This window comes from Sinocyclocheilus grahami, unplaced genomic scaffold (genome assembly GCF_001515645.1).
Source record: "Sinocyclocheilus grahami isolate Dianchi unplaced genomic scaffold, SAMN03320097.WGS_v1.1 scaffold185.1, whole genome shotgun sequence".
NCBI lineage: Eukaryota > Metazoa > Chordata > Actinopteri > Cypriniformes > Cyprinidae > Sinocyclocheilus > Sinocyclocheilus grahami.
Genome location: NW_015505364.1, coordinates 1,011,806 through 1,029,002, shown reverse-complemented (window position 1 = coordinate 1,029,002; position 17,197 = coordinate 1,011,806). Strand labels below are relative to the sequence as shown.

At 38.7% G+C, this 17,197-nt stretch overlaps 1 protein-coding gene across 3 annotated transcripts; it reads left to right on the top strand.

The window, feature by feature from the left end:
• Positions 1-587: 587 nt before the first annotated feature.
• Positions 588-9,759, top strand: LOC107594510 (tyrosine-protein phosphatase non-receptor type 1-like). 3 transcript variants are annotated; one of them, XM_016284592.1, is made up of 10 exons: positions 588-650; positions 768-861; positions 1,314-1,404; positions 1,834-1,934; positions 6,343-6,441; positions 6,599-6,736; positions 7,052-7,261; positions 8,348-8,509; positions 8,855-9,027; positions 9,114-9,759. In XM_016284592.1, exons 2-10 carry the CDS (start codon positions 805-807, stop codon positions 9,385-9,387), a joined length of 1,305 nt encoding a protein of 434 aa, XP_016140078.1. In that variant the 5' UTR covers positions 588-650; positions 768-804; the 3' UTR covers positions 9,388-9,759. The 3 variants fall into 3 exon arrangements, with proteins under 3 accessions (XP_016140078.1, XP_016140079.1, XP_016140080.1); XM_016284593.1 differs by having other exon boundaries at positions 615-686; XM_016284594.1 differs by lacking the exon at positions 6,599-6,736 and having other exon boundaries at positions 615-861.
• The last annotated feature ends 7,438 nt before the right edge of the window (positions 9,760-17,197 follow it).

Below are 17,197 nucleotides of genomic sequence, written 5' to 3'. Positions count from 1 at the left end.
CAGCACCGACAGCGGACACGCCCCCAGCGTTTGAGAGCAGAGAATACTGCTTATTTTTTTTCAAGATTTTGATAACTTATTTTATATACTTGGCGGGTTTTTTATCATTCAAATTTGGCTGGGTGGTTAATTACACAGTTTTCTGTGGTGTGACAAACTCAGAACACATATTTAATATTGCTTTACACGGATTTTGAGTGAGGGATACGAGGGTTAAGCCTAAATTCACAAAATCTCAAATATAATTTTGAAATGTAGATATTCAAAGTATCACATTTACTTAGTTAAATGCTGCATACAAAGAAAAACGATATGCTATTAATTGATTCCACTTTTAAAACTGCAATGTTTTGGTTGAAAATACGAGCCATTTCATTTCATGCACGTTTCTAAATCTCTTTACCGACATGCGTTATGCGTAAATTCCTCGAACTACAAAAAACTACAAAGCCCAGAATAATGAAGAGGTAATTCTCCGTAGTATGATTGGCCGCAGGGATTGCCACGCCCCACAACGTTGCGTTGATTGGCCTTTGCCTGGAGTTCACGGCCACTCACGGAATTTCATTGGTCAATGTAAGGAAAGAGGGGCGTGATCACGACGGACAGCGGAGAGCCGTGCTGCGGGAGGAGCGAGCAGCGTGCTTCCGGTAAGAGCGACACAACAGTACCACTAGAAACGTTCTGTAAGAAAATTAAAGCAGACTTTAAAAGTCTATTTTTTTCATGTGATTCGACATCGACTTTATAACTAATTGTATCGTCAGGGAGTCGTCTATCGAGCGGCGCGGAACACACGCGGCAATGGAAGCCGAGTTTCGGGAAATCGATGAGCTCGGGAACTGGAACGCCGTTTACCAGGTGAAGGATTGATTCTGCTTCATAATTGATTATGATGCTCAAAATATTCATAACGATCCAAAAGTTTATATATATATTTTTTTAATGTGATGTTTATTTTTTGACAGCTCAGATTGCGCTGCTTCTTCCCTATTCCACAGAATAAATGATATAACAAGTTACATAGCGATGACCTGAATTTGTAAACAGGGACCAATATAGAGATGAGGGAGATGAGTTCATCTTTTATGAGAGGGTGTCTATTATTAGTTGGTTTAACACTTTTATCTCCTAATCTGGCTCACTTGCAGTTTTTAATGACAGTGACGGATGAATGACATCATAAACTGGATGCTGGTGGTCCCCATAACTGTCTGCCATATGGTTAATTCCCCCAGCAAACCATTTGTCACATATTAGTTTTACTTACAGTAAGAAGCATTTTCATCTCATAGACTTGTGTTTTACCGTAGGAGATTAGGCAGCAGTCCAGTGACCTACCATGCAAGATCTCCAAACTTCCAGAAAACAGAAGTCGTAATCGCTACAGAGACGTCAGTCCGTGTAAGTGTGCCGCTTCCCCTGTTCGACACAGTCAGTGACACCTAACGGAAGGGGCCTGTTATCAGCGAGCTGTTAAAGTCATTTCACACTGAAGATGTCATGTCTTTTTTCTCTCTCCCTTTTTTAACTCTTCCGTCACAAAGACTTTAAAGAGCAACGCTGCTGTGGTTTCCTCTCTCTCTCTCTCTCTCTCTCTGAGTCTTTTTCTTTTTCCACAACACCCTGAAAAGGTCCTCAGCTCACAAAAGACCACATTAAATGAATGACTGTGTATTTTATCTGTTTGAATTGAGCGTTTTCATCAGGGGAATGTTTTTCTCTCTTGTGGGGAACTGAGAACAGGACCTGAAAAAGAGTCGTTCCACCACTGAACTTGCAAAGCATCATGGGTGATCCGCCTCACAGCTTAATCGCTCTCTCTTTTCACAGTTGACCACAGCCGTATTCGTCTACAGATCGGCAGTAATGACTACATCAATGCCAGTCTGATCTCAGTGGATGAAGCTCAGAGAAACTACATTCTAACTCAGGTAACATACTGACAGATTTGAATCGTCTGAATCTGATGTTTTATCTGCACCTGCAAACCATCTGACACATTTGAAGATGATACGGATAGAATAAAGGAACCGAAGAGTTCATTGGCATAGTAATAGGAATGTGTCTGTTCAGATCGGTGCATAAAAAATGGCAGAGGAGCTGAATGAAAATGTGAAATCACTCTCTGACAGTAGGTGGCGCTTTTAGAAAAGATCTAATCTTATTGGTTGGCTTTGAAGATGATACGGATAGAATAAAGGAACCGAAGAGTTCATTGGCATAGTAATAGGAACATATATCCTGGGAAAAATCTATTGTCAAGTTTTTCTGAGATATTAAAGCCTGTTTACATCAACAATATGTTTGGTGCAATTTTCGCATTTGTGATCTGTCTGTTCAGATCAGTGCATAAAAAATGGCAGAGGAGCTGAATGAAAATGTGAAATCACTCTCTGACAGTAGGTGGCGCTTTTAGAAAAGATCTAATCTTATTGGTTGGTTAGTTTTCTTTGCAGCGCAATAGACCAATTCAGAGTAGACGTCACAGTTACGTCACTTACGCATAGTGGTTGCAGAAAAACACTGGGAACAAGTGGAGGTAAATGGGTAAAATCCATGGAATAAAAGAAACATTTTTTTTTGTGCCTTTTGATGTCAAGATCCGAATGCAAATAATTTTTATAGAATACTGTCATCAAAGACGCCATTTGAAGCTAAACGCAGACGTTTAAATGGACATACTATGGATGAAAACTGCTATGATTACTCTACATTTAAAGCATAAATTCTATTTAAACAATAGGCCTACATGATATTCACATATGCTGTTCATAGGGGACATATTGTATTAGCCCTACAGTTACAGCATGAAATATTATTTAAACCTTACTATTAACATTTTTACATAACATTTATTTAATCTCACAATTCTGCCTTTTTTTCTTGCAAATGCAAGTTTATATCTCCTAATTCGGACTTTATAACTCGACTTAACTCAAAAATAGTGAGTTTGTCAAATCTGAGGGAAAAAAGCCAGAAAGGCTGAGGGGAAAAGAGAGAATGGCGAGTCGTTTTTCCTTATTAGAATTGTGAGATATAATCTCGGAATTGTGAGAATAAAGTCAGAATTTTGAAATATAAAATCAAATTTACCTTTCTTTTAAAATTCTTTTATTTCATGGCTCCATAGACTGCCACTTGAAAACCGTCATTTTCTGCCTCCAGATAGGCTCCGCCCACAAAAACCGTCATCCCTGTTTCGGATCTGTAAGACTATCCCACTCTCTAACGTCAATTTCGTTGAATAACAGACAGTGCTTATCGCTGGGTGACAAGCTCTTGTAATATGCGGAGAACATTTTGAAAATGACATCTAATCAATATAATTTATAATCTTTTTAAACCTAACTATTTTGTACCGTATCCGTGAAATTCTCTAGCTGTAAAGGCTATCTCTCCTGGGTTTTCTGCAACCATGATGCGCGCGCATCCTGAATGTTTACAAACCTATAATTGGTCTATAGATACTAGATAAGGACTCCTCTGTTTAAAAAAAAGAAAAAAGCTGTCCCATTGATGGCATGCAAATGTTTGTGTTGGTCTGAACTCTGAACAGACGCATTAGCAGCCGTTCATTCAAATTAAAATGTTTATCGTGCTGAATTTTCACAAGTAATATTTGTCTTATCTAGCCATTTATTTTCATCCGATGTGACTTAGAGATTTCCAACCTGGTAAACCTGGACAAAGGCAGACTTCCTGGATAGTGAAAGTTATTCGTTTCACTTGGGGCCATCACTAAAATTCACTGGGCACACAACAAAAGTTTTAATTGTGTGGCCACTATTAAAATTTGGAACAAAACAAAATGAAACGCTCTTTATTATTTGTGTCACATTAGCTCTCTCAGCCAATCTCTCAGCCAAGTATATCAAACTAAATGCCGTTATAAAATAACAGATTTTTTTGAAGTTTGAAGGTGAACCATTGTAAAAAGGGTCATTTTAAATATGTTAGTGCTAAATGATCTGGTAAAATATGAGTTAATATTTCTGGTTTGTTTCGGATGGAATTTCGGGGATACAAAAGACAAAAAGGTTAGGAAACACTGACTTATGCTGGATAGCTACACTAAAACAATGATATGTTAAGCAATTAATGGGGAAACTCCCTGTTTAGCGACCCCCCCATCCTGGTTTTGACATTTATGTTGACGTTTGTCTTAAGCATCCATTAGGCTGCCAACACCCCAGCCGACATCACACACTGATATACTGTGGTGAAGTTCCAATTGGACACTCGTGGCATCTGCCAGGGAGATTTTCCCTCTCCTGTGTCTGGAGAGAACGCTGGGAAATGTTGTGAAATCTTGAGTTGCGTCAGCATGACATGTTTCTTTATTGTACAGATGAATTAGCACACTGATGCTTAGAGACGGCAGCAGACTCGTCTCAACCTGCCGGCCTTGTTCAGTCAGAGCACTGCCAGCTACAGCCACAAACACACAAAACACACACACATTCTCACCCGCACTGTCATGTACATGTACACGACTTTCCTAACGCCTGCTCGAATGTGTGATTTACTACGTAGACTATGAAAACAAGGTCATCAGAGCGCATGAGTTTCCACTCCGAGTAAAATTATAATACCAAGTTCATTTAATAGAATTTAATATTTATTTGACTAATTAAATTCAGGAATAACTGTTAGCAAGAAGATTAAAAAATATATATATATATATATTTTTTTTAATGTTTATGTACACTAACATTCAAAAGTTAGGTCTCAGTTTTTTTTGTTTTGTATTTTTTTTGGGGGGGGACAGAAATTAATATTTTATTCAGCAAGGATACATTAAATTGATCAAAAGTTGACAGTAAAGGCCATTATAATGTTACAAACGTTTTCTATTTCAAATAAATGTTCTTTTGAACATTGTATTCAAATAATCCTGAAAAACATATCATGGTTTCCACGAAAATAAAGCAGCATAACTGTATAAAACATTTGATAATAAGAAGAAATGTTTCTTGAGCATCATATCAGCATATTAAAAATGATTTCTGAAGGATCATGTGACACTGAAGACGGGAGTAATGATGCTAAAATAGACAGTTATTTAAAATTTTAGTAATATTTCACAACTCTTCTGTTTTTACTGTATTTTGATTAAATAAATGCAGCTTTAAGCATAAGAGACTCCTTTCAAAAACAATAAAAATCTAACGACCCCAAAGTTTTGAATGGTAGTGTATGGTGCTGCTTAAGCCAAGTTCACACTACATGACTTAAAACATCGGCAGATCGCTGTGCTATTCAGACTACATGACTTGCTGTCTGTCTTGAAGTCGTTGTGGTGTTCACACTATGTGACACTACGTAAATGATCTGAACAGGGAGTCATACACTACACGAGCTGACAACAACTCTGTCACCCAATGACTCTACGGACCCCAAATCACGTTTTGTCATGAAAACAGGCAAGAAGGTGAACGGAAATGACGTGAAACAACAAGTGAAACATGAGTTGTTTATTTGAAAATGGACGTCGGGAAGAAATTAGTGCTGCAAGCTGTTTGCGTGATGATCTGTTCTAAAAAATTTCACTCCATTTCTTGTCCAAACTTTTCTTAAAGCCGTGTTGCCGCTGCTGTTTTTCTTCCGCTGACCTCAACCCATGCCTTGCTCTCTCATTGGCTGTAGCTCGTCACGACACCTGACACCACGTGATGTCAAGTCGGCCGACCGGTCCAGATATTTAGCATGCTAGATATTTGTTTGGCGTCAGTGAGGCATCAGCAAGCATCGTTGAGTAGTTCTCACACAAAGATTGCCAATATCGTCAATTTTCCCCTGACACAGCCCGACCTGTCGGCGAGCTCGTTGAATTGCAAACCAGTCGTAAAGGCACAATATGTAAGATTTTTTTATTAAAATATCCAAAAACCACTAGAACAGTTTTATATATTTTGCTGACTTGTGTACTTACATTATCCCAAATGTTTCGAAGATTGTTTAAATCTAGAGAAATAAGCAATTTTAACTAGTGACACAGAGCATGTCTATAGTGTCATTGTGTCGCCTGCCAATAACGACATACACCCTCGATTTTCTGCCCGAGTCCCATCAAATTGCTTCGGCTGTGGGGATGAAGACGACAGCTCCCATGATTCCACACTCAGTCACGGCGTCATCTAACTACACCTTTGTTTCTTTGTTTGTTTTGAATACGCGCCCTCTAGCAGCGAAAATTACATATTGTGCCTTTAAAATGCTGTAGTGTGAACCTGGCTTAAGTTATATAAACCCTGTTGCAGGACAAATTAATTTGATGCACGTGTTTAAAATGTATTATTAATATAATTTGCTCGTTTTGATGGTTGTGTGTTTGTTTAGGGTCCGTTACCAAACACCTGCGGTCATTTCTGGGAGATGGTGTGGGAGCAGTGCTGCCGAGGGGTCGTGATGCTGAATCGTGTTATAGAGAAAGGCTCGGTGAGAGAAACACACTCTGTACCTGTATTTGCAACATGGATCATACACAGACTCACTTTGAATACCTGCCTGAAATGCTTCTAGCATACACATGGGTTGTGTGTGTGAGGTTTGTGTTGTGTGGTTATAATGAAGAAGTGTGTGTGTGTATGTGCAGATAAAGTGTGCTCAGTATTGGCCTCAGCGAGAGGAGAGGGAGGGTGTTTTTGAAGACACAAATTTCAGACTTACTCTGATCTCAGAGGATGTGAAATCGTACTATACAGTACGACAGCTGGAGCTGGAAAATCTGTCGGTGAGACACTTGATCTTCCTCTCATCTCATCCAGTCGTGCTTTCACTCATTTGTCAATCTCTTTCTCTGATCATTCTGCTGTTTGCTACACTGAGATTTTATATAGTCCTTCTTCAGTCACACATCTTTCATTTTGCTAAAATTCTTGTTTTTCAATGAAAAATGTTGCATGTTCTTAAAAGTTGTGTTCAGAGTTTCTACAGCTGGACTGGTCGTTGACTTCACTCAATAGTCTTAAGATATTACAGATGCAAGAGACTTATTTCTAACAAACACTCACTCAAGGTGATTAATGCTGTGCGTATGTGTTTAAAGACACAGGAAACACGGGAGATTCTTCAATTCCACTACACCACATGGCCAGATTTTGGTGTGCCAGAGTCACCTGCATCTTTTCTCAACTTCCTGTTCAAAGTGCGTGAGTCGGGCTGTCTGAGTCCAGAGCACGGCCCTGTTGTGGTCCACTGCAGTGCTGGTATTGGCCGCTCTGGAACGTTCTGCCTTGTAGACACCTGCCTTCTACTGGTGAGAGGACTGACCGCTTGTATGTGATGCCAGATCTGCCAGACAAAAGTGCTTGTTAATATTTAATCTTTTTAAATAAAGGAGCTTGTTCTATAGCATATTAGTTTATATTATTCAGTTTCAAGAATCATGGCATTGACTTTTTGTATCAGATCAAGGACTACTAGGCTGTTAAACAGTTTTTTCCCCCTTACAGCTGTCAGACTGCTTAATCTGAGAATGTGAACTGCTCTTAAGAGACTGCACTTTTTAAAAAAAATTATATTTTAGTTTATTTATTAGCTATTTATTTTATACTTTTGTCCTGAATTACTGAGATGTGGACGTGTGAAACGTAATATCGTTTTCATGTGAACCATTAAAATGACAAAAGGAATCTAATCTAATTAATGCATTTAGCAGATAAAATATCATGCTTATTGGTACCACAGCACTCCTTTATTTCAGAAATGATAATATACTCTACTGTTCAAAATATTGGGGTCTGTAAGATAGTTTTCTTTAAAAAAGAAATTAATACTTTTATTCATCAAAGATTCATTAATTTGATAAAAAGTCACACATTTATGTTACAAAAAATTTATCAAATGAATGCTGTTCTTTTGAACTTTGTATTCATCAAAGGATCCTGAAAAGTATCACAATATCCACAAAAAATTTAAGAAGCACTACTGTTTCCAACATGAATGGTAATAAGAAATGTGTTTTGAGCAGCAAATCAGCATATTAGAATGATTTCTGAAGGATCACGTGACACTAAAGACTGGAGTAATGGCTGCTGAAAATTCAGCTTTGCATCCCAGGAATGCAAAACCCCAAAGGTCTGAATGGTGATATAAATAATTAATAAATGTTATAAACATATCAATACATTAATGAGATGCAGCAATATATTAATCAGATTCATCTGTATCAAAGCATTAGCACTTTTGGCATCCCTGCATGTCTGGATTTCTCATGTGTACTTCACTTTACGGTCACTTTAATCAGCACCGGCAGATTTGGTGTTGCTTTTGTTTAGAACTCCTTAAAAAGATTCCATCCCACCCCTCTTACATCCTCTAAACAGCTGTCATGTGTTCTCAGATGTCTCAGAGGAAAGATCCATCATCAGTACGCATACAGGAGGTTTTGCTGGAAATGCGACGATACCGCATGGGTCTGATCCAGACAGCTGACCAGCTGCGTTTCTCTTACCTCGCCGTCATAGAGGGTGCCAAGTACATAATGGGAGACACGTCTGTACAGGTAATGAAAGTGATGCTAAAGAATCTAACGTACCAACCAGTTTTTGATTGCTTTGCTGAGGATGTTATAGGATGTAGAGCTGAGCAGAATAATGTTTTTGAAAAGCCTCTTAAAACATGCTCACCAAGGCTGCATTTATTTGATCAAAATACAGTAAAACAGTAATATTATGAAATATATTTACAATTTAAAATAACTGCTTTCTATATTAATAAATTTTAAAATTAAATTTACTCCTGTGATTTCAAAGCTGTCATATCAAATACTTCTACCATGATAAATACTCTTTTTTTTTGTTAATTCCACCCACCTCAATCAGTGAAATGTTTGTTCATGTGTGAGTAGGAATCATGGAAGGAGTTATCAAATGAGGAGGATCTCCCCCCTGAATTCACTCCTCCTCCCAGACCACGGCCCCGAATAGACCCCCCAAATGGCAAAGGCGACCTGGTGAACCCTGACACCACACACTTCTTCAGTGAGATAATAAAAAACAGCACAGAAATCTGTGCAAACAGGTCAGACTCTCAATCTCTCTCTCTTTCTAGTAGTGCCCATTCAGCAGCCACATACAAACATTTTTGTTGTTGTTGTGTTTTTACAGTGCGCCCCAGACATTCACAGACGGGCCAGAGCTTCGCAAGCGGGCAGTCGCAGCCGGTGAGGTCAGAGCGACAGAGTTGTTAAGTGAACCTGATGACCCAATTGTCGCAAGAGAAGCCCCTCCCAAACCTGCACGGTCTCCGCCCAAGACTCCCACGGAAGAAGCGACTCATGTTGCGGCCAATGCAGCGTGGAGCCCCCTGCTGACCAGTGTGTTTATGTGCACGGTACTGGCTGTAGGCGCTTATGCCTGTTACCGCACCTATTTCCACTGATGCCCTCTTTTTCTCATCCGTCTCTTTCTCTATCCCTCCATGTGCTGGCTATTGGTGGGAAAAGAAAAAGAGAGGCACACACAGACACTCACACTTTCTCAGCTGGACCCGTCTCTCTCTCTCCGAATGTCTTTGGGAAAGCGTTTCAAAGACTTTTCTTAGCCAAACTGCTGTCGTCTCCCTCTATACACACACTCTTACACACAATCTAATAAACGTGTGTCCGTTTAAAACCTCAGGGCCTCACAATTCAGGTGTTGCTACCCAAACGTTAAACACAGGTAAAAGAAAATCCAAAAGACTCTGTTATTGCTAGGATCACGTGAAATGTGTGTGTGTGTGTGTGTGTGTGTGTGTGTGTATGTGTATGTATCTCAGTCATATATATATATATATATATATTTTTTTTTCTCCATTTTTAAGATGGAGCTGCACAGGAGGTGAGCTCCTCTTATACATGCTGAAAACACAAATCTGCTGTACATGATAGATAACCTGTTTGTATCTGTGTGTTTTGGAGAAAAGGGAGATCACAAGTAATCTGGGATGTCTGATACCATCAAGTGCTCTGTGTAAGGCTACTCTCACAGCAGAAAACATCCCAAAAGCTCTTTTTTTTCTTTTTTTTCCCCCCAGCCTCAGCTTTTGTTTATACCCCAAAGGTGACACTGGCACTTCATCTGGGTGAGAAAAAGATCAAGTGACTGATGCACCGGCCTCTCGTTCATTCATTCGTTTTCTTGGTCAAATCCATCGCCTTTCAACCAAAAGGTTCAGACCATTTAAAATGCTGGAGCTGGTGTCTTAACTTGGATGCCACATTCAGAACAAACTTCACTTGGATCCCATCTCTCAGATCAGCTGGTTCTCCAGAGGCCCAATGCAATAAAAGTAGCTGCGGCCATTGAGTGCGTCCAGAACTCGCATTTCACTTTTCATTGAACTGAAATACTAAAATCACTTCAAATCAGGCAAGCATTCTTACTAGACCTCGTGTTCTGCATTTGATGAATTTTTACTTGCAAATTTGCATGAATTTCACGCAATGCCAGCTCTGGAAATCAAGATGAAGCAAATGAACCTGGCTGATTGAATGTTAAAACAAAAATGTGGCAAAGCCAGACCAGCAGGTGGCAGTATTGAGCATTATGAGATTTTTCATTTGCAGGGTTTGAATTTTATTTTTACATTTTTTCCTGCTGCAATACAGATACATTTATCCTTCTGGCCTTTGTCATATGACTTAAATGGTGTGCATTGAGCGCAGGAGGTCAGACTAACCAAAAAATACAAAAACAAAACACCAGCACTGAATGAATGCAAAGAGAGAAACAACCAGTAAGTGAGCTGACTTTGTGTTTTACTGTTTTATTATATTATTGTCATAGTAATTATTATCAAGAGAGATTAACGGCAGACGGGCATAAACATTTCCTTTGAATCAAAACACGCTGCAGAACTGTTACTTTTGAACAATGTGTGAACAAGTCTAATGCAGTAATCTCAAAACAAATGAAGCCTCTTCTTTAGGTGTATTGAGGCCCGAAACGCTTTTAATTGTGACTTTGCTTTGTGTGGTGACTGTTTGACTGCTGCTTGACCAGTCCAGAATGCTAATTTTCGGGCTGCTAGGTGGTTTTTCCTGTTTGTAGGGGTTCAGTGTTTCACACACTGAAGCTGTCGGTGTTTGGTTTGAAGGTTCTGTTGTAACAGAGTGCCACCATTTATCATAGTGACTCTCAGAATCCGGTCCCACTGCTGGACCACAGAATGTAAAGTCCCTCTTATTGCCTGCTTTATTTACACACATATATAGAGAAATGTATTTGTCTTTGTCCTTGTTTGTTGTCTTTCAGTTATCTTTGGACTGGCAGACATCAGACTTCCTTGGCCTTTGTATATGAGGCTTAAGAATTTCTTTCCCCCTCCTAGCATCCTGTTGTGTCCTTTTTAATGTTGATTAACCATTTGTTTTTTGTAAGAAAAGCATATGCTTTGTTCCAGTTGGATGTATTGACATTTGAAATTTTATTTTTTTTGGACCGAATACAAGAGCAGACACTGGTAATAAACATATAAATCTCAGATTCTTCTGTTTTTGAGTTTGTTCTTACTTTGCTCCTATTCTACCATGTGATGAGAGAAATTTTCAGATTTTTATAAAACCTCATATTAAAACCGTTAATATGATTAAAAGCTCTCTGCGATTGTTAATGGTAAAGTTTATCTAAATCATAGATTGAAGACTGATGTAAAATTCATGTTATGTAAGGTGAATTTTGAGCTTGTTTCATCATCCTCTTACTATTTAGTACAAGCTCACATTTGATACCACATTTAAAATATCACACTGAAACTAAATGTATGCAGGTCTGGATTCCAGACTGCCAGGGACCTCCAAACCTCCGTCCCGAGACCAAAAGAAGAAGAACCAGGATATAGCACCCTTTTTCTGCCAAGAGGCTTTGAGTGAAGTTTTTGTTTGTTGCCCTGCTGAATTTTAGATATGTATTTCACGCATAAGTACTTCAAATGACCAGTGGAGGGCGCTTCAGGATCAGTAACTCACTTCTTGGCTTTAATTCCAATTGGGGGTTTTTTTTTTTTCCCAAAAAGCAAACTAAAACTTTTTTTATAACTTGTCTGAACTTGTGCGATTGGAATCTAATATTCAAATAACTGTGATTGTTCAAACTTGTGCTCCATTTAAGGAAACCCATCCATATAGCACCCTTTTTCTGCCAAGAGGCTTTGAGTGAAGTTTTTGTTTGTTGCCCTGCTGAATTTTAGATATGTATTTCACGCATAAGTACTTCAAATGACCAGTGGAGGGCGCTTCAGGATCAGTAACTCACTTCTTGGCTTTAATTCCAATTGGGGGTTTTTTTTTTCCCAAAAAGCAAACTAAAACTTTTTTTATAACTTGTCTGAACTTGTGCGATTGGAATCTAATATTCAAATAACTGTGATTGTTCAAACTTGTGCTCCATTTAAGGAAACCCATCATCATGCTAGCATGTTCACAGTGCAAAAAAAATCCATAGGCCTCTTAAACCACATCTGTATCTGTCTGTCAGATGCTCTAGTCATGACAGGAGTCTTCAGCTGTAATGTTTTCTCTTGTGTACGTGCTTGAGTGTGTGTCAGCACAGTACAGCTGGTACCCAGGCATTTCCTGTAGTATTACCTCGCCCAAATAACAAAACCTCACAGCTTCAAATAAATCATTTTGAGCACATTTGCAGTCTTATGATCTCACACGGCCTGTTGCTGTGATAAACAAGGGATTTTTTGAATGTTTTAACAACGCCGATACCATAATATGCTTTCATCTGTACTTACTGTATGTACAGTATGCGAAACACTTCAAAACAACTTTGTGCTAGTTTTAAACAGGATTCAGTTTGAACTAATGACGTTTTATCTGACGCTACTGGTCTGAGGCGACTGGTTTGTGGTTGTTTTAACCTGTTTTTACTACACTGGTTTGTGTCGGTTTCTACTGGTCTGAGAAGGTCCATAGTCAGTTTCATGTGCCTACACAAGACTCTTGGAATGTATCAATTAGAGGTGATGTATGTAACATCTGCCGAGCTGTTCATCCCATTTCCTGTGACATAAACTATACGTAACATTATAGTATGTCCTTCCCTCCTTCAACTGTTCACTTGTTTTAGTGTAACTCATTTCTCTGTCTTTCAGGGTGATTCAGCAGTTTGGAATCACGTTTCAGGCTACGGGGAGCAGTTATTAACCGTTTTTTATTTCCTTGTTGAAAATGAATTCAGATTAGCTCGATTTGAGACTATAAATGTATTTCTGAAAAACATATTTCGTCACATATTGATAAAAAAACAAAAACAGTGCCATTCTTCAAACGCCCACGTGTAAAAAAAGTGCTGAAATGAAATGTCATTGTAAATCCTATGATAAGACTGATTCATCTGATGCTGACACACACATGCTTACATTTCCTATGATCAAAATAATGCTGCAAATGAAGTATACACTCATTAGGATTGTGTTTAAATGAGCTGGGGTGTAAACCAACAGGAAACTATCATTTAGCATAAAGGATTGGACTAGATGAGAAGTGTCATCACAGGAATGATTGGTAGCCTATTGTTCCAGAAAGCTCAGCAGATGCTAAAGACTGAAGTGTTTGTAAACTTGTCTGACAGTCTAATCAAAGCAACCTGGGCTTCCATTACACCTGAGCAGTGCCACAGGCTGATTGTCTCCATGCCACGCCGCACTGATGCAGTAATTCATGTAAAAGGAGGCCCAACCAAGTATTGAGTACATTTACAGTAAATGAACATACTTTCCAGAAGGCCAACAATTCACTAAAAATGTTTTTTTATTGGTCTTATGAAGTATTCTAATTTGTTGAGATAGTGAATTGGTGGGTTTTTATTAAATGTGAGCCAAAATCATCCCAATTAAAAGAACCAAAGACTTAAACTACTTTAGTCTGTGTGCATTGAATTTATTTAATACACGAGTTTCACAATTTGAGTTGAATTACTGAAATAAATGAACTTTTCCACGACATTCTAATTTATTGAGATGCACCTGTATGTGTGTAATCACATTCTATTGTGGGTTAAACTTGCAGCAGAAGTGAGTGTGTTCTCAAGTATGCGTTTGTGTGCACGCATGTAGTTCACACTATTCAGGAATGAGCGTGTGTGTATGTGTGTGAGAGTGAGTCAGGGCACTCCCTAACACTCGTGGTACTTTGACGTAAAACAGACAAGACAGGACAGGCTGATCCAACTACTTGGGAAAAACACTGAGGTGGGCGTGGCTTAGTACAGGAAGTGCACTTAAAAAGACAGCGAACACGAAACTCTTGCTCGGGGTCAGTTATGGGTTCAGGTATCAAGCAGCTGCTGCTTATTATTTCTGGCATTTAAGAATGCTGACAACAAACACAACATCTATGAAACTCTATTTGGTCTGTATATATAGAGTTAAATGATTACTTGGACTGGATAAGGGGGAGTTTTGGCATGTGCATAGTGTGTGTGTGTTACAACATAACTGAGAAATGGTATTGGTTTGCTCCTTCATTTGTCTCTCTTTCCTGTATGTACCTCCTTTTGTCCTCTCTCCTCCCATTTCCGTTGCTTTTGGAATATTTCCTGGAAGCAAGAGATTTAGGAAACTCCAGAAAGAAAAAAAAGTGACTCAGTCTTGATCAATGTCAAACCAAAGATGTTTAAGCAAATTCTTAGTCTGACAACATTTAACACAGTAAAAAAAAATCTAATTTAGAGAAACTACTAAACAAAACAATTACTGTCAGATAACAATTAGGTTAGTTTATTTGTATTTTAATGAAATTACAGAGACAGTAGATTTATTCTCAAACCTAGTGAGCATAAATAGTAGTATCAATTAAAAATTGACCATTTTCCCCATTATGTGTGTGTGCTATATGTTTGTTTATGTTAATTAGAATAGCAATATCTTAGCTTAGCATCATGTTAAAATCAAACTCTTTTTTTAAATTAAGGATGCCATGATGCTATTTCTGTGGCCCACAAAGTTGCTGCCTATTTTAAGCATACTATAAAATCACATGAGCGTGCTATGTATTTTTATGCCTATTAGGGCATCATGTCATTAGCTCAGCAACATGCTAATATCAAGCTCAAATGTAAGTTGAGTCTTCTGTTATGGTATTTGTGTCACTGGCTCTGTAGAGACTAACATGACATTTAAAGGGGTCATATGATGCGATTTCAAGTTTTCCTTTCTCTTTGGAGTGTTACAAGCTCTTGGTGCATAAAGAAGATCTGTAAAGTTGCAAAGACTAAAGTCTCAAATCCAAAGAGATATTCTTTATAAAAGTTGAGTCAACCACGCCCTCCTAAAACGGCTCGTTCTAACATGCCCCCACATGTCTACGTCAATATGTGGAAATATTAGCATAATGCTGCCCAAATGTGCACGCAAAGAAAGAAGGCGCGGTTTCAGGAACAGCAGTAATGTTGATGCAGCCATGTCAGGGAGACGCTGTGTGTTTCAGTGCGAAAGCAAAAGCACTTTATTTGGCCTTCCGGAAGTAGATGCAATTAGGAATCTTTGGTTAAGATTTATTTACAACAGAACAGCACAACCCAGCTGTTTGAATTTGTGCAACGCATTTTATGGACAACAGTTTTTTGAACCTAGAAGAGTACGAGGCTGGCTGTGCACAACGGCTATAAAAAAAAGGGTCAATTCCGACTTTGCTATGACAATCTGGCGCTTCTGAATCAGCTACTGTTTTGTTATTAGTTTAAGTATTTGCTATTGACTGTTCAAATGCGGAGTTTTGCACAGCGCAGTAACGCGTCGTGTGTGTGTGTGTGTGAGGGGAACAGGGTCACATCACAGGAGAGTGAACTGTCTGTCAGAAATCATAGCACGTCAGCTGTATAAACCGCGGCTTGTGTACTGCATCATCACTGTGTCTGTCACATGACTCTGTTGCCCTTTCAGGCTTGAACTGATGGTAAAACTAACGACATTATTAACAGTCTTGATATTTACTTTGAAAGCTGAAGCTCGTGATTATGGTAAGGCGTAACATTTCCATCGAGTGCTTGCGGTGTTCGGCCAATCACAATGCACTGGGTCAGCTGGCCAATCAGAGCAGACTGCGCTTGTCAAAGGAGGGGGCTTTGTTGAAAATGACGTGTTTGAAAGAGGCGGGGCATAAAGGACCTACAATAATGTACAGTATTTGAAAAATAATGTTTTTTGAACATTAAAGCATGTCAACATTCTGTTACACCAAATACACAAAATAATTATCTTTAAAATAGCATCATATGACCCCTTTAAGATGCTACCTTAGGGGACATTCACATGAACGCATTTTTTCTGTGTGTGGAAACCCAAGACGCAGGGCAGTACAATGAAAAAGAGATTTGTCTAGAGACGTGTTTTTTTTAATGTTCAACTGCGCGTTTTATGTGCAAGTGCAACAGTCAAACAAATCCCTCTAGCTCATGTTTATAAAGAAAACAATTTAAAAAATAAGCACAAAGGAACACAAAAACACGAGACTCTGAGCAGTGGAACTGAAAAAAACGCTAGAGATGAATTTTTTAAGTTGAACTACTTTGAACTTGAACACTGCATTTTTAGAACCCTGTGTTATGAGTGAGACACAGCAAAAGACGTAAATGCAACAGACAACTGTCTAGTGCTTGTTTACATTAAAAAAATAATAATTACAAAGCAGCATGGCGGAACACAAAAACACATTCTGTGTGAACCGGCCCTCAGAGGCCATTCACAAAATGCGTTTTTGCATTTAAAACCGTAAGAAGCACAATCTAAAGACGCTTTTTGACTTCTTTTGGCTTGAGCGCTCAATATTAAGAATGATGTGTAATGCAGCAAAATACCCAAGAGATGAATGCAATAGTCTCTTTTCTTCACCACCTCTTTTGGTCTGACCCTGCTGACCCAATGAGCATTTCGCTGTACAATGGTTATGGCTTAACTTTGCAAATTCTAGTATTGCATTAGTATTGCATCCTTCTCATGGGCATTTAATAATTTTTGACTTTTAGTCGGAGTTAAATCTCTTTTTTTGGCTCATTTTATCTGTAAAAGAAAACCTGCCTAATAATTATGCACAGCTGAATATAAGGAGTTTTCCACTTCCAGCCTTCATGGCCAATTACAGTTAGAGACGTAGGAGAATTCACAGTAAACACAATCTTTAATCCTTCCAACACGGGGTACACAGGGCAGACAAGAACACACGTAGCACAAGACGTTCACATTCAATACCGGACAAGACAGA